The sequence below is a fragment of the Xiphophorus hellerii genome, chromosome 22 (assembly GCF_003331165.1).
Source record: "Xiphophorus hellerii strain 12219 chromosome 22, Xiphophorus_hellerii-4.1, whole genome shotgun sequence".
Taxonomy (NCBI): domain Eukaryota; kingdom Metazoa; phylum Chordata; class Actinopteri; order Cyprinodontiformes; family Poeciliidae; genus Xiphophorus; species Xiphophorus hellerii.
In genome coordinates this window covers 9,573,969-9,595,210 of record NC_045693.1, presented here as the reverse complement: position 1 = coordinate 9,595,210, position 21,242 = coordinate 9,573,969, and the positions used below count along the sequence as shown (strand labels likewise).

The window sequence follows — 21,242 nt, the reverse complement described above, 5'->3', positions numbered from 1 at the left end:
CTTCTGTACTTGTCACAAAGAACGACATACATCTTCCACAACGGTAGGTGGCGATAGCGATCTACGAGTTGACATCGCGGTCTGTTTTCACCATAACAAATGGGAGAAGAATAAGTTGAAGAGGCAAAAACGGAAGCTAGCGGCGCGATCGAGCGATGGTGTATAAATATTCAGTAACGTTTGTCACACAAAGTTTATGATATAAAACAGACTACTTCCTTAACAGGCCTCGACATTTGGATGTTAAATGCCGCGCTGTTTGTTTTCACAACGAGCTAACTGAGCCAGCAGTGAGCAGAAGGAGGAGAAAGTAACGCTGGAGTAATGTCTGCCAAAACAAACGCTCCTAAGCACAAAGACAGCGGAGAACTTATTAAAAACTACCACAAGCAGGCGTTTGAGCATATATCGAAGGCACTGAGGATCGACGAAGATGACGACGGTGGGTTGGTTTGTTTGTTTACCACATCCGTTGGTTGACAGCTCTGTAATTAACCCGTCTCACCTCGGCGTGTAAACAGGAGAGAAGGAGGAAGCCGTGCAGTGGTACAAGAAAGGAATAGCTGAGCTGGAGAGAGGCATTGCTGTGGAGATCACAGGGACAGGTAAGGAGACTCCCTGGTCTCCCTGAGGGCTCTAGTCAACACACATAAACTTCACTGTACACTTTCGGTTTCACCAGCAGGAGAGCAATATGATCGATCGAAGAGACTGCGAGATAAAATGAAGGCCAATCTCACCATGGCAAAAGAACGACTTGCTTTGTTAGGTGGGTGGGATTTCACTAATCAAACATCAAACAGTGCAAAAGTATAAGTCACTACCACAAGCCTCCGTGTATTTTTTAAAGGTTTTATGAGATGGATCAACACAAAGTAGTGGAAAAATGTTGAACTTAAAGGAAACATTTTTCAAAAAAACAAATTTAAAAACAGAACTCTAAAACATGTGGCATTCATTTGTTATATTGGCACTTTTGTTTTGTTGTAATTGCAGGGAGGCATCCTAAACCTCCACCCTACTCTCAAGTTTTTTTTCAACCTCTCTCCAGGATTGGCCCACATTTAGCTAAATTCATCATCCTCACATCCTGATGCTGATTCTGCCATGTTTCACAGGGCAATAGTATGTTCAGGGTGATGTGCAGGGTTCATTTTCTGTTCCCCCTAAACTGCTTGTGGCAACCAGTAAACCAAATGTGTTTTTTTAAGCTTTCTTTCAACAATAACATTTTTCTTGCCACTCTTGCACAAAGATCATCATACTGACCATGATGCAATTTGCATCTATCAACATAAGGAGACTTTTGAAGTCAGGTGGTTGCACTGGATTTTATATAGAGGTATTACAGATAAGGCACTTGAATAAAAATGCATGCCACGCTTCTCTTGTTTTATTAGTAAATCATTTCTGAAATTACATCATTTCACAATTACATTCTAGTTTGTGTTGGTCTATCACAGAATCTGATAAAATCCTTAAAGTTGATGTGACTAAATGTGGAAGAAGCTTAAGGGGGATGAACTGAGAACAAGGTGCTGTGTATTTACTCTGCTCTGTTGTTCCTTTACAGAGGCCACATTAGCATCTAAGAGTAAAAATCCTCTTGTCTCAAACTCAAATCTTGCTCATTCACAACCAAAGTCCAAAAGCCAGCCTTCAGTGTCCTCCACCATCAGACCTTCAACTTCTGTCAGAGCGCCAACAAGACCCATTGAACCAAAGGTGATGTTTTTGTCTGGTATTTGGATTCATATTGAGATAATTGTGAGAAACAAAACAAGCACACTTTTTTACCTGAAGAGTCTGTCAGAAGGTAACAAGTGAAGCAGTTTGGAAAGTGCCCTTTTATAATGTTACATCTTTCATTTTTATATATAATTAATGAAAAAAGAAGAAGAAGAAACAGAATGTTAGATGCTTTAATCTTTGCTGCTTTTACACATCTTGAAAATAAAAATGTTACAAAAAATCCTTTAATGCCAAAATGAAAACCGATTTCTACAAAATAGACAATAAAACAAAAGTATGCAACTTAAAATAAGTGATTGCATAATTATTCACCAGTGACTGACCTAATTCAACAGAGGTCCAGCCAGCTGGCGCTACTAGTCTCACAATGAGAGGAATGGAGATCACCTGAGTGCACTGAGCGCATCTCAAGCTCCAGAAAATACATTGTTTCCACTTTAGTCAACAGAGACCAGAAAAATATGACAGCTAAAGGATCTGAAGAAAATATACTACAGTTTTCTGGGAGGCTAAATATGACTATATAAGGGAATTTGTCTATATCTATAACAATTACATTAGACAAGCTGTTCCAGTGAAAATGCTAAAAGTCAAGTCAGAAAAAAATGAGATGGAGGGTATGAAATTAAGTTTCTCATGGGAGTCAACTATATTGTGATAGATTTAAGCTTTAAAGAGATGAATCATGCAGAAGGCTTTGATCAGCAGAAGTGTGAGCAAAGCACAAATTAAGCTGCTGTAAAAGTAAGAAGCATTTTTGACCAGTCATATTCTGGATTGGATCGCAGCTGACAAACTCAAGATGTTTTTGTTTGGACGACAGCGAAGATCTGAATGAGAGGAGTGGACTACAATGAAAGATTTTTGTGGAAGGTCTTGATTAAGGTATTTCTCCCACAGACGAGGTTAACAGGGTTGCCAGATCTGACTGACAGCTTCCAGCCCAAACAAAACAGAAAACCCACCAAACTCTAAAATGTTGCACTGGGATTTCTATTTTACAATACTAATACACAGTTACAGCTGATTAACCAATGACTAATCATTGGTGTCACGTTTGACAGATTTTAGGTATTTGAAAATAAGTTAACTAATACAGCTAATACAATATAATGGCATTCTACTAAAAGCTGTGTGTTTTTCTGCCACACAATAAACACGTTCTAAAAATCTGCCAAATGTTGTGAAAAGCAGCCTAATTTTTTTTTCTGGCCTAACATGTTCAAAAGCAGCCCAACTAAGTGGAAACCTGCCCAATCTGGCAATACTGGAAGTGAAGACTTTAAGGGAAAACTTTATGCAGACATTGTAGATTAACTGTTGTGTCCAGGCTCTGTGAGCTTCTCTCTGAAAGTGCGTCCAAATCTACTTTTATAAAACTGAATATATACCCAATGTTTATTGTAATTTTTTCTCCGTCCAGGTGACCCCTCGCATGGGAAGAGCTCAAAATGGAAGACCTCCTGCTGTGAAGCAGCCTCCAAAGAGGGATATGAGAAACTTCAAGAATGTGGACTCTAAGCTGGCCAACTTGATCCTGAATGAGATTGTTGACAGGTACTTTAAGGCAACTCCTTTATATGAATTTGTTAAATAAAACTGGTGCCACATTTAAAGCTGTCCTGCCTGTTCTCTGCAGGGCGGCTTCTGTCTCCTTTGAAGACATCGCTGGACAAGATCTGGCTAAACAAGCACTCCAAGAAATCGTCATCCTTCCTTCTTTAAGACCAGAGGTTATTATTTCAAAATGTTTAATCTCGACTTACTGTTTTTATAATTTTTTTAGTTTAACTTATAACCCGGTCTCATATTTACTGTTTAGCTGTTTACCGGACTGAGGGCACCTGCACGTGGTTTGCTTTTATTCGGCCCGCCTGGAAATGGAAAAACCATGCTGGTACGGTCAAAAAACATTAAAAACATGAATATGTATTATTTTGTAAACATTCATGGACATATTATGATTTATTCTTTTATTATTGGTGAATTATAGCTTTTGTTTCCACTTTCTAGGCCAAAGCAGTTGCTGCAGAGTCTAATGCCACCTTCTTCAACATAAGTGCTGCCAGTCTGACGTCTAAATATGTAAGAAACATGCTTTCCTTTCTGCAGTAAGTAATCGATGCTACAATTCTTTCAAACCTTCCCCATTGTCTTTGTTGCAGGTGGGTGAAGGTGAGAAGCTCGTCAGAGCGCTGTTTGCAGTTGCAAGAGAATTGCAGCCTTCCGTCATCTTTATTGGTTGGTATTACTCTGCTCCAGGCTTTTACTTTCCTATCAGAGGCCAGAAAGAAACAATATCTCTCTGTTTTCTGTTTTTCTGTCAGACGAAGTGGACAGCTTGCTGTGTGAGAGGAGGGAGGGCGAACATGATGCCTCCCGTCGTTTAAAAACGGAGTTCCTCATCGAGTTTGACGGGGTGAGGATGTGAGCATGCTCAGACATTTGATCTGGGATTCTGCTCCGAGCGTCTCTGTCTCCATCATACATGAGAACTTGGGTGTCATTTTCACAAAAGCACCTCTGGATCTCAGGTGCAGTCAGGCGGGGAGGAGAAGGTTCTGGTGATGGGAGCAACTAACAGGCCTCAGGAGCTTGATGAAGCCATCTTAAGGTGCGAATCAATCTGTTCATGTTGCAGAATGATATTTTTAGGATGCACCCATCCAATTATTTTGTGGCCAATTTTAGATCACTGATCTTGTAAAGCTCTGATTCTGATTTCTCTTCCAAGAACTATAAATAACAACAGTCATGTTTTTCTACCTTCTGCAAGAATAAAGAGTTGAAATCTCTTACTGAAATATTTATGGCAAAATAAAAACAGCCAAAAGTAATAGTGCCATCTCTCTATGTCTACATCAGTGGAAATCTATAAATATTTTCAGGTTCTGGCACAGAGGTATCTGTAAAATAAGATCCTAACAAAAAAGAATTACAGCATATTGTATTTGTTTCTTTACAAGACAGAAAATATCTCACTAACTTTTAAAAAAAGCTCATCTGTAAATCTAATCAGCTGTTGTTCAATAGTTGGTCAACTTACACTCATGCAACACACTGCGTTAGAGAGCAGTGGGTGTTACACAGCTCTAGATTTCATTATTATTTACAACAAAGACAAAATGATTAGCTGTAATTTGTTAACATGATTAGCATTAGTAGTAGCAGACTTTGTGTCAGATGAGTTAGACCTTTACTGTCAATATTACCTAATTCAGTAAGAAACTCTCATCCCCTCTTGTGGCAGTTGTCTTTTCCTTTACAGAGAAATCCTAAATATTTTCTGCTTCCTCTGACTGCATTTTTTTCACTTGATAACAAACTCTAAGTATCATTGTAATTACCAGTGTGCTTGCAAATGATGCGTTCACTGACCCGCCGGATGATTTCTCTGCGCATCTCTAGTTCTGTTTTATGTTTTCCTGCAGGCGCTTTGCAAAAAGAGTTTATGTGGCGCTCCCTGACGAGAAGGTACTACCCATCCATAAGTACACTCTCTACTTTTACAGATAATGTGATTTATCTCACGATTTGACTCTTGCTTTCTTTAGACACGATGCACGTTGCTTAAAAATCTTCTGGGAAAACACGGGAATCCACTAAGCACGAGTGAACTCTCCCAGCTTGCAAAGTGAGTGCTGCACAGCCTTAAAGGAGCAACATTTTAGTTTACTTTTGCATTAATTCTTCATAATGTTCTCTGACAGAGCAACTGCAGGATACTCAGGAAGCGATCTGACGTCATTAGCCAAAGATGCGGCACTGGGCCCAATTAGAGGTATTACTCATCTATCCTCCTGGTCACATGGTCACAGTTATTGGCACCCCTGGTAAAGAAAAATCTTAGAATAAGACTCAGATAGTCATGGGAACCTCTTTGTGTTGATTTATTATCAAGAACATCCAGGAAGTTTATTAATTCAGATTTTTTTTCTCTCAGAGTTGGGGCCTGAACATGTCCGCAGCATGTCTGCTAGTGAGGTGAGATGATGCAGATAAAATACCCAGAATGCCACTCACACCTTCTGTTTATTGTGTGCTGTTGCATCCCTATATGTGTGTGGTTCACATCTTTTTGTGCTCACAGATGCGCAACATCAAGATGAAAGACTTTGAGGAATCCCTGAAACGCATCAAGCCCACTGTTAGTCCAGCAACTCTAAATATGTACACCAAATGGAACAAAGATTTTGGAGATACATCTGCTTTTTGATCCTGGGTGGTCTTCTTTGTTTACCTGTATGGAAACCATGAGGTGATTGGTTGAAGCATTATGCAAAGATTTTCTGTTTTATGGAAAGGCTCTCCAACTACTTAAAAGTTCTTAAAAGTTTATTTGATATCTGTGATAAAAATCATAATTTATTGTTCAAAATTTCCTGCGGTACCCCTGGAATAAAACCATCCTGTTAGTTAATAGCTGTAGTACACTTACAGACATAGTGATGTTAAAAAATCACTATGTGATGTCTGTAAGTGTACTTACAAACATCACCATGCTTTCAGCTTCAAAAAGCTGAAAGCAAAGTTAAAAAGCAACGATAATTGGGAAAATTGCCAAAGTACTTGGTTTTGCTGCTGTGTTCAGAGAGCACAGGCAGCTTATAGATACACTTACTTAACTTTTATTTTCAAATAAATGAACTGTTTCTTCTTTTAGTTATGGCATGTCATTGAATAACTCCAGTAGATGTAAAAACTCATCTGTGAATAAAGACATTCATTAAAGTGTCATTGTCTCTTCACTAAATGTTAGGTTTTTCTTTTTAATCCAAGGTTTCAGTCTATCATGGATTTTGTGTCAGGGGAAGACACAAAATCCATCCATCCATCCATCCATCCATCCATCCATCCATCCATCCATCCATCCATCCATCCATCCATCCATCCATCCATCCATCCATCCATCCATCCATCCATCCATCCATCCATCCATCTGTTATCATATTAATCATGCCATCCATCTATTCTTTTCATGCATCTATCTGTTTACAACATCCAACAATCAATCTTTTCTGTCCATCTTTCCATCTATCCTTTGTCATGCAGTAATCACAGCACTTAAATTTTTCCAGTCTTTTGTTACAGTCTTACTCCAAATTGTATTAATTTAACATCTTTCCTCAAAACTTTACACAATGTAAAACAAAGTTTTTGAGTGTGTTTGCAAATTTATTAAAAACAGAAAACCATGAAATTATATTTATGTAAGTATTCACAGCCCTTCTTTTTCTTGTTGTTGGTTTTCTATTTCTAATGCATTTGCAAAACTCTAAAATGTTGTTTATGCACTTTCAAAATGGGGTGTGTAAAATTCTGAGGAATGCAATTAATACAACTTGGAATAAGGTTGAAACACAAAATGTGGAAAAAGTGAAGCACACTGAATACTTTCTGGATGCACTGTATAACCCATCCATCTACCGATCTATTCATCCATCAATTTTTCAATCCATCCATCTCTTTGAACCATCTATCTGTCCATTTTTCCTTACATCCAACCATCCATCTGGTTTTATCAGGTTTGACATTTTTAGTCTGACCATCATAAAAAACTCTTTCATAAATTATTTTTTAACTCTTGTATTTATATTTTTTTAAAAGCCTAAAATGAACAGAGAACTTTGGAAATTTAAGTCTGGGACTTTGACTTTTCAAATCACAGTTTGCACATAAAATGTAGTTGCAAAAATAAATGATAAATATTACAAATCATTTAAATACATTAATTTTTTAAAAGCTACATCAAATTAAATGGGACACAGTTTTCTATTAATTGAAGGGGTCACTGAATCTTTTGAAATCTTATAAAATGGTAAAAACTTAAATTGTTTAAAATGGCTGAAAGCTGATAATTTAATGTGCCTTGTTGCTTTTTAAATTCATTTTTTAATTGTCTTAACAAATCTGTAGAGAACATTAAATATTCTTGATAAATAGCAAGTGAGATAGCATCATTGCCACATTTTAGCTAAACAGAAAACCTAACAAATTTTATTGGAGTGAAGTAGTTGAAGCTCCTCCTTTCTGCATTTAAACTACACAAATTCACATTATTGGTTCATTTACAGTTTACTACTAATTTTTTAAGGAAAGTTGGTTCGACAGCATGGGGGTGGGTCACTCCAATTGGTCAGATTTGGTCCAGTTATTACATTTCTTAAGGTAGAAAGTTGTTACTGAATCAAATATACTGTACATGCATGTGTTGGTGACATTTTGATGTTTATTCTTTGATATTGATCCTTTTGTGATACTATTTACTGAACTTGGCCTGCAAATTGGCCACTTGGCTAAGGAATATTTGTACTGGGAAAAGTACAGTGGCATATATTCTGTCCCTTATCAAATAAATATGAAGGACTGAGACCAGTTCAAAGTTTGCATCAACTAAGATAAAATAATGCATCACATTTTTTTTATATATGTCACACACATACAAAATATAATATTTCAATTATTTCCTGTACAAAACACATCTGTAGAAAAAGTTGTATTAAATTGCTTTTTCTGGTAAGATTACAGAGAAGTTTTCACATCTAACTCAAAGCATTTTCTTTCTTGTCGGTAGATGGTGCTGCAGCTCTTCTTCCATCCAACTTCTTTCTAAACCTAAGTTGCAACTATTAGATGTGACTAACAGAAAACATTCTCAGATGTATTCAAGTGATTGAAATGTTTGTAGCATGAAGAAGAACTATGTATTTACTTTTTGACAGACAAGATGAAATCTTCCATTCTAGGTTTCATTTTCTTCATCCATATACTTTTATTGTGGGTTCAGTGACTTTACATAATTCAGCTGCAAAACTGTCCATCACCTATTCTGGTTTGAAAACAGTTTCAGAAATGAGTTACTACATGGTGAGAATGTGTTATTTTATGCTAATAAAGTTCCTTCAACAACATTCAAATGCCTAGGACCTTCCCATATTTAGTCACATAATCAGAAACTTCATTGTTCTTTTGGGATTTGAGGTGATCGACCATCACATTTACACACTAGGAAGTGTGTTATTGTGAATCAGAAGGAAGAGGACACACGATCTACAGATATATTATTGAAAATTGTGGCGTAAGTGTATAAACCCCCTTTTACTCTGGTATCCCTCAATAAAATCCATTGCAGTTGCCTTCTGACATCACCTAATTTCTACTCAGAAACCACCTGTGTGTAATTTTCTTTCAGTATGAATCTATGAAAGCTTCACGTTTGTTAGAGAACAAACAGCAGACAGGTCAGAGATAAGCCTGTGCAGAATTCATGTTTTAAAACAAAATAATCAAAAGCACTCTTCAAACAAACAAAAAGAGTATGGGACAACGCCTTTTATTCTTAAGCGCCTTGTTTCATATCGGTGCAATTCGGTATTCAGGGCAGTATTTCCACCATTAAATGGACTTTCATTGGGCAGGCCGAGTTAAACCCAAAAGCCTAACGTTGCATCATTGTAGTGCAACGGCAAACATGACGTACTAGTGTTTTGTGATGTTTTTCTGTCCCCAAATTAGTAGACTGTGTCGTGTGATGCCAGACGTTCCACCCTAACTATGCCACACTGCTACAACTGAAGAAAGCCCAGGAATGGTGAAGCATGGTTTGATTGTAGGTCCACTTTTACAATGGAACAGACAAAATAGCATCCCAAACCGCACTAAGCCATACCGTACCGCTGTGTGGAAATGGGCAAACTTAGCTTTAAGTCTTCGTGCCTTGTGAATTCCAGTGACTGCATCACCAGCTTCTGGTTCTTCTCTTACCTTGAAACATTTTCCTCAGCTTCATGGAGTTTGTTGGCCTTTTAAATCAGATCAACTTGTAAAATGCTCTCTGTCAGCAGTGTAACCACACCTACTCTCCTTCCCTCAGGGGACAGATATTGGATAGTGTTATTTTTTAACATGTCATGACTGAAGAGCTTCTTTCATAGCGGCAGACAGGAATGAAGACTCGGGTTATGGTTTAATCATCACCTTTTTTTTCCTGTTTACTTGGCTCTGAGAGCTTCCTGCATGGCACACAAACTTCAACATACTTGCTGGCTGAGTAAGAAAAAGCATGTTGGTGAAAATATAGATATATTGTAAAAATGGGCATTACAGGATGTCTGTAAATGTGTACAAATCATGTGAACAGATCAAAAATTTGATTCATGTGCAGAAAGTGACGGATTAGAAGAAAACATGGTTACTGGAAATTGAATAACCATCAGTTCACACATGGAAAAGTTTAATCCAGAGTCTAGCACTCATTTAAAAGATGGAATCCCTGACCAGCTGGGTAACAGACCAAACAAATTGTCTTTACAGTGATTCACTTCAACATTTCAGCACCCAGCTGCAGAACACCTGCCAAGATCTGGCTTTCACTGCATTTTTTTTTTTTATTTTTTACCTCATATTAAAAAATGTGCTTGTGTCATTGAACAGCTAAATGATAAACTAAAACCAGCCAGTGGAAAGTGCTTTTGTCCCATAACCCTTTGAATTCTTGAAACAGATAGTTTTAATTTAAACTGAAAGGTTACACTCCATAAAATTCAACGCACCTATAAATCTGGGAAGTGTTTGGAAGAATACAATAAATTTGCTCCTCCTTTGAGGATTTCAGTGGCATGTGGCTCACAAATGAAGGTTTTGAATCACACTGAAGCATTTATTCATAAGCAGGAACTTCTGCTCCTATGCATTATGCCAGAAAGAACTGGGAGAATACACACAGGTGAAGAATGTGTTCAAATTGATGCCAGGAAACCTTTCATACAAACAAAGTGATTCATTTCACTTTAAAAATAGCAGTCTTCCTGGTGAATTCCCTATGGCTTAGTGGATGTATACCACACTACATGCATGGGTTACAAGCAGATGTTTATGTGCATCACAGAACCGGAGGTGATAATTCTCTGCAGATTTATGTACCATAATTGCATTTCTCATGTTTTAACACCCCATTAATGTTTAGAAATGCAACTTCTGTTGTTTTTATAAGCTCTGCGGCAGTGAAGTTTGAACCTCTATGTAACACAAGCTGAGTTATGATGTTTTGACTGTATTTATGCAGTGATTTATACAATGTGCCTCATATTACATAACATAATGCTCATAAACTGATAACTGGTCACTGTGCTAAACGATAGATGGACATATTAAGAAGTTCAGGTCTTAAGGAATAGTAATGTTCCTTTTCTAAACATTACTATTTTTAACATTAAGCCAAATTCAAATATAAAGCACTTTAATAACAACAAGGAGCAACCTGACCTCTGATAATTAAAAGGGATCAAAATATTAAAAATAAAACAGAATAGGATGCAAAATATATTAGTAAAAGCAAGGCAAAGATTACACAACATTTACACAGAAAATGTCTTGTCATTGTTGATGAAGATGTGTAAAAAGGGTTTAAATAACTTCATTTTTTTATTGCATTAGCATAATCCAACACTGCAAAATTTAGAAAAGCTCAACCTTTAATTTGAGTACATTTATTAGATGGAGCTAAAATTACCTTTTGGTTGTATTTATCCGAGTTTCTTTGGACTTCTAATTACTACTCCATACCTTCCTGTTTTCCAGGGGTACCAAGTTGAGATGACTCAGTGATTTAACCAGGGTGAATGACAGAGTTATATAATTAGCAAAGCTCTCAATTTGAGAGCTACATGAAAGAGTGGAATCTTTTAGTCACCAAGTCTCAATGACATTGTTAAATGTTAGTTTCTGGGAGCAATGTAGGGAAAATGGTTTCTTCTTTAAAATTTTGCTAAACTTCAAGTGGAAATATGTAGCTTACCCTGTCTGGATTAAACACTCCAGGGTGGTTTGGCATGAAATAAATAGGTGTAAAAATAATCGTATGCACATTGGCATGTACAGTAGAGGATCTGTGATACTGTGGGCCTGTTTGTTTCTCCTCCATTTACCTTCAGAAACTTCTTTGAGCATCAGGAAATCTTTGAAATATCAGGTCATTCTAATGAGCAATCTGGTGACCTTGAAAAGTCTGGACTCTGGATGCCCCTGTAAGATTGTGAAGAGAGGGATGGTCAAAGATCCCATTATTGGCAAAAAAATAAATAAAAATAGTTACAGATTTAAAAGTAACTGTTGTAGAGATCTTCCTATTGTACACCAGCAAAGAGTGTTATAATTTAATATGTCCTCAGCATGTCCAGGAACAGCTAGTCAGTGCTGTGATGAAAGTAGGTGCAACAAGACCGATTAAGGAGTTAAAAACAGATTTTAAAAAATGAAATTAACTCAAAAAGTGTTTGCCAGTGCAATAAAGATAAAGACAATTAAAACAGGGGCAGACATATAATATCAGAAACCCAAATATTGAGTCCTGAGGGACTCCATATAACAGCAACAGTATTCTACTAAAAACACAGGTCAGAAAGTCTGGAGAACATTCATTCAAGAACATTCTGTACAAGAAGAGTAAATGTAAGTAATTTTCCAATCCTTGTACTTTGTTCTAGTATCAGAATTTGACAGATCTCCATAACACCATTCCAATTATATTCCAACTCTCTGTTCCTCAGCCAAACCCAACTGGACCACGTCGTTTTGGATGAAAAAAGAGATTTTAATGTCCTCTACTTTACAGCTTACATGGACAGAAATAAATGTTTACACAAAGAAGTTTGTACTTTCTAAATTATTTGCTCTGTAAAAATGCCCCCAGAAAGTGGAACACACCCCATCGTGAATATCTCTAAGCTACAGCAGTATGTGTTATGTTAGTATGGCTGCGAGATGCTGTAGGACACAGAGAGATGAAAGAGATGACGCTTTGCTTCTGGGCAGATGGCCAAGCTTTGAAACATCCTGATGAAACAGAGTCTCTCAGTAGGAAAAATTTCGCCAGGACATCTTGGAGAGATTTTAATGTCCTGAATTCCTCAGAAGGACAGTAAAATGAGATGTTGCATCAATCATGATGGGAAAAAAAGTAGCATGTAATTCCATTTGATTTTTAGTCATATTGCTTTTATTTCACTGAAGTTGGTTGCATGCTCTATCCTAAATTTGGCTGAATATGCTTTGCGTTCCTAATAGGAATGTGGTAGGGAGGTATATTGTGCTTTAAGCCAACAAGCAACTCTTCAAACAGCCTTGTTGTTTTGGGTATACTGCTAATGCCAAAGCAGGAATGTGTGAGTTTAACTCTCTTCGTACTTGCCCAAGCAAATCATTTCAAAAGGCTCACATGGAATCCACACAAAACTAGTCTACCATGGAAAAGAATGTTTGGATAAGAGCAGCTGTGTATGTGCTGTGGTCCTGATTCTCTTGCCTCAGGAGGCCAGTAGCACCTTGATGTTGTTTTGTCAAGCAGAAAAATGGATTTCACCTGTCTTTATGATGCCATTTTGCTGTGCTTTTTAACTTGTGATTTGTCCATAATTTAACATTGAAAGATAGAAACCACATCCAATGTAAAGCCTGGAGAATCAGGGATGTAGGATAAGCAGTGCTGTTCCCCAGGTCTTCATTTTGTTTAGTGCTAGTTAGCAAATATTTGGATGTTATTAAAGTCCAAAGTGATCATGTTAAACAACAGCTGATTTATCATCTGGACATGTTAATCCTAACAAAGTGAGTAATACATCTAAGCACAGACTCATTCTCAGACCCTTTATAACAGCATTTTGTAAATCAGCTGTTTTTATGCTAAATGTTTGCCATTAGCGGTTAATACAAAAGCTTTACAAACAGCAAGGAGCACACTCTGCCTGGTTTGGCCAAAGTTCAGTTCTAACAGCGCTTCTAAAAGAGCTGAGAATGCATGTAAGTACAGAGAAAAGTAATAATTCTGAAGCCATTTAAAATAAACACTTCTCAAATGTTAAATTTATTAAAGTATTCACCTCTGCATTATAAATGCAGTGATAAAATTCTTGAAAACTTCGGTAACCTGCTTTAAAAAAAACTTGGATAGGTACAAAAGGTGACTATATTATAATATACATTCTCATGAGACTCATTTCTCTGATTAAAAGTACTTTCTGAAAATAATAACCTTTAAGCATGTCTATTAAGACCATATTTGTCTAATCTTTAATGTCCTGTTTTCATTTGCTGCAAATAATTCAGCATCACATTCCACAGAAAATGCACAAATACCAAACTGCAAAAACAAAGAGGTTTCACTGTATACTTCTTTTTCTAATGCTACTATTCCTACTCTTACTCAAGTACAATTTTGGGGTACTTTACCCACCGCTCAAAGACAACAAAAAGACCATTTATTACAGGATACCACTCAACAAACTGGATTTTTTATTCATCATCAGGCATTAACAATGAAAAAAATAAAATCAGGAATTTACTATTTCAGACACTCCTCACATGAATGGGAAGGGTAACAAAGAGAAAATAGGGAAGAACAAAATGAAGAGGAAAAGCAGCATGACAGACAGTTATGACTGATAATTACTGCAGTGAAAGAACTCAGTCCTCAGTGGACTTTCACTTTTCATCAAGTGTGTTGGATGCACACGGGCTGAAGGAATGCACCGTAGGGCAGTCTGCAGCTTTCTCTTTAGCGCACCGCTCGCTTTCCCCTGCCAGCATCAAAAGCCTATGTCTTAACACGTCCACCTCTGTCCAATATCTGTTTTAATCATCATCTGGGTGGGTAATAATATTGCTGAGAATGTTAGTGCTCTGCACTATACATGGATTTTGTGAAAATTAAAGAAAAATATATTGTTGTGATATTTTAGATGTGTGAGGGAACATTTCAGAGATGTGCTGATGTCAAGTCCAGCACATGTGTTTCTGAAAAAGTGAAAGGCTAGGGTGTGGCTCGTTCCAGAGATTAAAGGCTCTGCATGTCATGTGCTGGCATGACGGAGAGTTTGCTTCCCTCCACTACTATTGATGTTTTGCCAATTTTGTTGGCTGCAGTAGGAATAAAAAAGAAATACATTACCTTGTATTTAGTCACTTCAAATCTAACATGTGTGTAATAATGGACTAGGAAACTTGTTAACTCTGCATATTAAAGCTCATACTTAGAGTTATACTTTCAACAAACTGTTTCATAATTTAGTATGTATTTTCTGGGCCATATGTGGAACTTCCATAAAACTTATCTGGTGCATGATGGCAGGCTTGAGCTTTAGTGTTTCCTGCCTTGTTCTTAAACACAATTTTTTTTTTCCCATCTTAGGGCAACAGTTTGGTTCAGTGGGTTAGAATTTGGATATAGCTGGATGTTTAGACAGGACAATGATCCCAAACACACACCAAAACCAATTTGTATGGATAAAGCACAGAAAGAATAAGTTTGTGCAATGGCCTTCCCAAAACCCTGACCTCTAGCCAGCTGAAAAATTATAGACTTTGTTTAAAAGCTGAGTCCATATTTATTTAAATAAACACGATGTAACAAGAGTGGTCAATTGTTCAAACAGAACTCTGTCAGCCTCTCGCTGATTGCTACAAAAACCATGTAGTAAAAGGTCAATTTACAAAAGGACGTGTATTCTAAAATACTACCAAAATGTGGATTTGTGAAAATCTTGCATCAATTCAAACTGCTGTGTCCAATTGTATATTTTAAGTGTTGGTATTGTTTTGGTATTTTTTAATCCTTCCACTATGGAAAAAATCTTGCTCAAATAGATAGTGAGCCCAAAACTGACATAAGGTTTATTCCTACTGTGTGTGAATGCAAAGTTCTCACTGTGAGTGTTCTCATTGGTTCAAACTGAGGTTAGCTTACAAAAATTAACCTTTTCTTACATATGTACTGTATAGGTCACTGTACTGCGATATCTTCAAGCAATAACTTCATTTTTAGTAAGCATACAAACTTACTGAGTGACACGCACTATAAATAACCATTGGGGGGGAAATAAAAATAAATTTGCTCATAAAAGACAGATGTTGCCATTGAAAAGAAGACTGGCCTTGGCTACCAGCCTCCCATGAGAGAGAAAAATAACATTTTCATGGTAAAATGAAGCTACGCTTTGGGTCGTCTGGCTGCTGCAACAGTAGCAGTCAGTGCTGAAAAGTAGGTACAAGTCAGTCCCTTAAAGTCTTTCGACTGTGTAAGGCCAGAACCACATCCTTTAACTCGGGGGTGATGAAAAGGACAAATCCTTCTGGAAATATCAGCACTATTTAAAGTCAACTTGTTCCTTTTAACGGCTGATGTAAGCCAGAAGATGGAGCTACGCACAGACAATAAACTGTGTCTTCTATGTTTTAATAAACTAAACCTAACACAATGGTTTTGGTTTTATAGTACAATTGTCTAGTTGTACTAGTTCTTGAGCAAGAAAATAAAACAAACAAAATTAAATAAGTCAAATAAATTAATCATATGCTATCATGTTTTAACAGCTTCCAATTTTAATTATTGTTGTCTCTTTTTTCTGAAGAGATCACTTGTTAATTAAGGATTTTGTCATTTTCTTTCATTCTTAAGAACTACAGTATATATCCAATCAATATAAATATTTTGGTGAAAACACCACCGGAACTAAAAGTTTCACACTGTCACCTTATCAAAAAAGTCTTGAAGAAAAGGGAAACATCTGGCCGTGCCCTGAAAAGCAAATCATAGGTCAAGAATTTGAGCAAGGATTCATCCTGTTTAAGAAAAGATGTCATGCCCTTCAGGGCAGACATTTTTCATCAGTAATGTTTTGCCAAAAACAAGGTGAATCTCCTCAGGGTGCTGCTGCATGATGAATGGAGAAACTGAAGTTTCAACATTCAGCTCAAGATGTGGGAGTTATTTATGGACTGCATGAAGGAAAACAGTTCAAGGGTGACACAAAGACTAACCAAACGATATACATTTCCTACTTGATAAGGTTTACTTAAAGCTTTCTTTGTTCAGCCTCCTTCACTTGGATAAACCCAACTGTGTTCAGAAGTTACCTAATTTGTAAGTAGAATTTGTCTGTGATTTAATTTCAGGATATATACCCAACTAGTGTGTGAAGGTCTGAACAAACAGCATCATGGAGACCAAGAAACACAGCTACCAGATTAGAGAAAAAGATGTGGGCAAGTTTAAAGCGGCATTAGATTATAAAACAATATCTCAAGCTTTGATCTTCTTACAGAGCTCTTCCCCTCTTCTTTGCAGTTTGCTGCAAACTATGTAAGAGGACACAGCAAACGTGGAAGAAAGTCCAAAACAGAACACGAAAAAACATTGTGCATGCCTTATGTTTCAAAAAAAAAATCTAAAAATATCTATTTTGCTTGCTTCAACACAATTTTACATGGTTTAGTAAATGGCCCAGTCAAAGTTTAGGCATGAATCTAATTGAGAATCTGTGGGAGTAGTTTAAAATCTACAGTTTCTGCTTTCTGCCTGAATGAGGTTAAATTCATCTAACCTACTCTGTCATGCCACCCTGCTCTATGACTCTGAATGAGATGAAGCAGAAACTACAAACAGATCCAAGAATCACTCAAAGACAAGATTTATTGTGGTCAAATGGATCTTTTCTGTTATGTTAAAATTATAGCAATATTTCAACACAGCAGAAATAGCAGAATTCAGAACCATGTTTGACATTTAGGAAATAGAGAGACCTAAATTGGATTTTTAAGGACCTTCTGAAACTAGTCAACAGGTCTCTGTCAGATGTTTGTTTCTTCTTAATGAAACCCAAACCAGTTTGTGTCAAGGACCATTATATATAGACATACTATGATCCTGAAGGTTAACAGGTTTTTTATTGGAGGAGAGGAGAATGAGGCATCCCACTGACCTACCATGTGACATTTTTAAGTTTGTTCATATCTTTTGGTCCTTTACAAAGACATCCATACATCACACCACATCATGTCGATGAACAGCTTTGCTTCCCTTAAGATGTTCAGACAGATCTGCAGCTGCAGCTCCTAAGAAGTGCAGGGTCATTAAACCTGTTGATCCCCATAAGCCCTCAGGAAAGCTACCGTGTCAGAGCACAAAGAATTCAATCGGCAAATGGAAGTTAATGCACAGAGCTCCTCTTACTCTCTCAGCTGTGCTGCAGGCACCACAGTTTTTAGTGCAAACACTCAGAAACACAGAAAATGTAGCCTGATTCAAAATCTCAAAAGTTCCAATTACTGCTGCTTCAAAACTATTGCTATAATAAAGAAATACAGGTTTTTCAGATGTCTCCAACCATATTTTAGTGTAATATTATCTGTTGATACCTGGATGGCTGGGTAAAGTCTGGTAAAGTCTAATACTATTCCCTCAGTGTAATATGCTTGCGTAAGTCACCGCTTAGACAAACAGAATGAGCAGCAGAAACAGCAAACAGGTCAGAGAGCCCAAATAAATGTTTGCATGTGGTTCAGAGCCAGAGATTGTGAGCCGCAGAACCAAGCTACATTACCTTTTGGTTTCCCCTTGATTTTGTATGCATACTACAGCATTCAGAGGTCATTATAAGCTGTTTTGAACAAGATTCCAGGACTTTTCTTATGAAATATTAGCTACTGCTTTATTGTTAAGATCTCCTTGATGACAGAACCAAAACTTTAATATCTTGCAGTTAAGCAAACATACTGAACAACAGAGTTATAATAGTGAAAGGGAAATAGAAACAGCAAAGCTTCTGCACTTTTCACAACATAAAAGAAAGGTCTACCTTTGTTCCACAAGTCCATGAATTTTTCTTCCCCTCACCCGTAAAGCAACCATTTATATATCTTGTCAAATATAAATCAAATGAGTAGAATAGAGAAGGAACTTCCTTCCATCGTCCATACCTACTTTTCCATGAATGGTCATACGGCAGCTGGTGCCTATCTCTAACGAACAAGATGTATAAATTTATCCACAAATATTCCAGTTGACACGAAAGGTTAGATTTTCCTTATGAACAATGAAACATTCACTTCTTTTTGATAAAAAAGAACTTTATTCTCATAGGCCAAACCTTTTGAAAAATTATCATGACTAAGATAACAAAAATTTCCCTACAGACCTAATAAAGATTTATTATAATTAATAAAATTGTATCATTTTGTTAATAAAATTATTAATAAAATTAATAAAATTTAATTATAATTTAAGTAAAAATGTTCTGCAAAAATTGGTGACATCAACAATCTTTAATTTTGAACAAAATTATTATGTCTTATTTATTTTATTTTAAAAAAAGAAATACTTTTAAGCAGTACTTTGGTTTTCTTAAATTGGTCAGGGTATCTTCAGACTTTATAGTAACTTTTTAGTGAATTAATGCCAAAAAGGCCAAAATCACTTTTCAAAATAGGGAATATAAGAAAACTTGACACTCAAATAATATAGATGTTGGTTACTTTTTTGAGCCAGGAAATTGGTAAATAATAGAGTCTCTAAGCTGATTTTTAACATAACAATAATTAAAAGCAACAAGCAAAATACAGTATTGTGCTTCTTCCTTTTCAGAGTGTAGGAAGATGGGATAAGTTTTGTAACTCATTCTGAGCATGAAACGTTCTGCAGAAAGACCTTCACATCAATATTACAGCAATTACCTATTAATAATGTTACATAATCTTGTGTCTTTGCTGAGTCACTCACCTCAGGGTGCTGGACTCTTGAAACTGAAGACTCAGTAATGGCATGACTTGCTTTTGCTTAATCCAGATGACCATCATGATGTTGCAAGGCCATCTGGTCCTTAATATAAAGCAAAATAAGATGGTGACATCACAGCAAAAGTAATGTGCTCTTTCATGGATACGCAGAAAACTTTGAATTGTACACCTTTTATCCCAGGACACATGACCAACACAAAATGGGAGAGCATCACAAATAACACACACTTCAAGTTTAGTCCTAAGTAACTTGTGCTTTTAACCCTCCTGTTGTTTTGGTGCAATGCTCAGGAGGAGTGCAGCAGATGTCACAGTTGAACAGCAGCGAACTTGTGTGACATCTAATGTAGGCAACTACAACAATGAGTCTCAACTTTGCAACTCCAGGATTTAATACGTACAAATAGACATTAGCTACATCCTAGTCTGTTATTTGGGAGTGACGCCAGAACAAAAGCCTTTTCTGTCCCACCATCTTAAAAATGTAAACATAAAATCCAAGTGGGTCTTGAATGAAAAATAACAAAACAAACTCCCACTGTTAAGCATGGTGGAGGATCTGTGAAGTGATGGGCCAGTTTCTCTTTTTTAGCAGAATAATGAAACACACATATGTTGCCAAATAAAAAGAGAAATTGTTCATGGGTGCAAAATCAACTTTCTTCCATGGGTCCAGTCCCTAGAATAAAGTCCCAGAAAGTCTGCAGGTTGAGCATCTATGTTGAATAAAATGTCTTTAGAATACTGGCAACAAAGTCAATAGAGATATAATGAAAACGCTAGATGTTGGCATTCCATTTTGAACAAACATTTTTCTCAGACTCTCTCTGGTGGAGCTCAGGACTATGGTGGTGAACTCCCATAGCTAGCAGTATTGCAACCTGACCTCAAAAATGACAAGCAGGCCATTTAGCTCAATACTCTATGCACCTTTCAGACAAGCAGTAGCTGTGCCTCTTAATTAGTGACAAGGAAAGAGAGAGCGTGTGGACGTGTTTCTAAAAGCAGATCCTGTATTGGTCTTTTGACCTGGTCCATGTCCTCTGTGAAGAGAGACTTTGTTGCCCTCAGACAGACCCGTGGCCTATAACACACACTTTTACAAAAATACATGTGTCTATGACTTTCAATCTAGAAAACAGCAGGCTTTCCTTGAGAGTTTGGTTGAGACAGCAATCATCATGAGCCTGATAATACAGTGGCCTACTGTGAACACTGAGGATGCCAAAATACACAGGACAGGGTTAGACTATTATATGGCGTCTTGCAAAAGTAGTAATACCCAATAAACTTTTCCAGATTTATCACACCAAAAACGTATAGTTTATTGAGGGTTAATTGTGTAATAGACCAACACAAAGTAGTTCTTAATTGTTAAATTTGAATTTTATAGTTTACCCAATAGTGACCCTAACAGTCAGAGCTACAATTGAAAAAACTTGTATTTGAAAGATTTAGTTTATGTTCAGTCTGACCTAAGTTAACTGAGGCCCAGTTTACACTGAGCTTGAAACGGTGACATTGTTGTTGTGTTCTAGCTGCTCCTTTACCCTTTTCCATTGATCGGAATCTGTGGCACCTTTTGAAAACAGAGTGGAACTTTTCGGGAACAATCCCTGTCGAGGTGTGAAGTACTCCACAGGTGTAAAAGCGCACATGCACAGAAGGCCTGGCTTCAGGATGTGGTGGAGGTTTCGACAATGTGCTAAAATCACAGTATGGTGATTTTTATACATATTGTGTCCTGGCATGGGTGGGGGTAAGTTTGCTATTGGGGTCGTGACAAGAAGGGGCGAACAACATGGGGATGATAACAAAATTAAGTGATTTTCTTCATGCAATTCCAGCAATGAGAACCGATTTTGTCACTTTTGTCCAACCATGTAGAAACTTTACATGTGGAACTTTTCCCCAATCAAAATCTG

At 37.0% G+C, this 21,242-nt stretch overlaps 1 protein-coding gene across 2 annotated transcripts; it reads left to right on the top strand.

The window, feature by feature from the left end:
- The first annotated feature begins 4 nt into the window (after positions 1–4).
- spast (spastin) lies at positions 5–6,489 on the top strand. 2 transcript variants are annotated; one of them, XM_032552682.1, is made up of 16 exons: positions 5–442; positions 522–605; positions 686–769; positions 1,574–1,725; positions 3,176–3,309; positions 3,392–3,485; positions 3,575–3,649; positions 3,766–3,837; positions 3,918–3,993; positions 4,080–4,171; positions 4,287–4,366; positions 5,184–5,226; positions 5,307–5,386; positions 5,463–5,533; positions 5,696–5,736; positions 5,843–6,489. In XM_032552682.1, exons 1-16 carry the CDS (start codon positions 325–327, stop codon positions 5,966–5,968), a joined length of 1,422 nt encoding a protein of 473 aa, XP_032408573.1. In that variant the 5' UTR covers positions 5–324; the 3' UTR covers positions 5,969–6,489. The 2 variants fall into 2 exon arrangements, with proteins under 2 accessions (XP_032408573.1, XP_032408572.1); XM_032552681.1 differs by having other exon boundaries at positions 683–769.
- Positions 6,490–21,242: the final 14,753 nt, after the last annotated feature.

What these genes read in the sequence shown, in the direction of transcription:
- spast (XM_032552681.1), top strand. Translation starts at nt 325, where the DNA reads ATGTCTGCCAAAACAAACGCTCCTAAGCACAAAGACAGCGGAGAACTT. An exon ending in CCAGTCTGACGTCTAAATAT is followed by an intron (nt 3,838 to 3,917) that starts GTAAGAAACATG and finishes TCTTTGTTGCAG; the next exon opens with GTGGGTGAAGGTGAGAAGCT. An exon ending in GCAGCATGTCTGCTAGTGAG is followed by an intron (nt 5,737 to 5,842) that starts GTGAGATGATGC and finishes TTGTGCTCACAG; the next exon opens with ATGCGCAACATCAAGATGAA.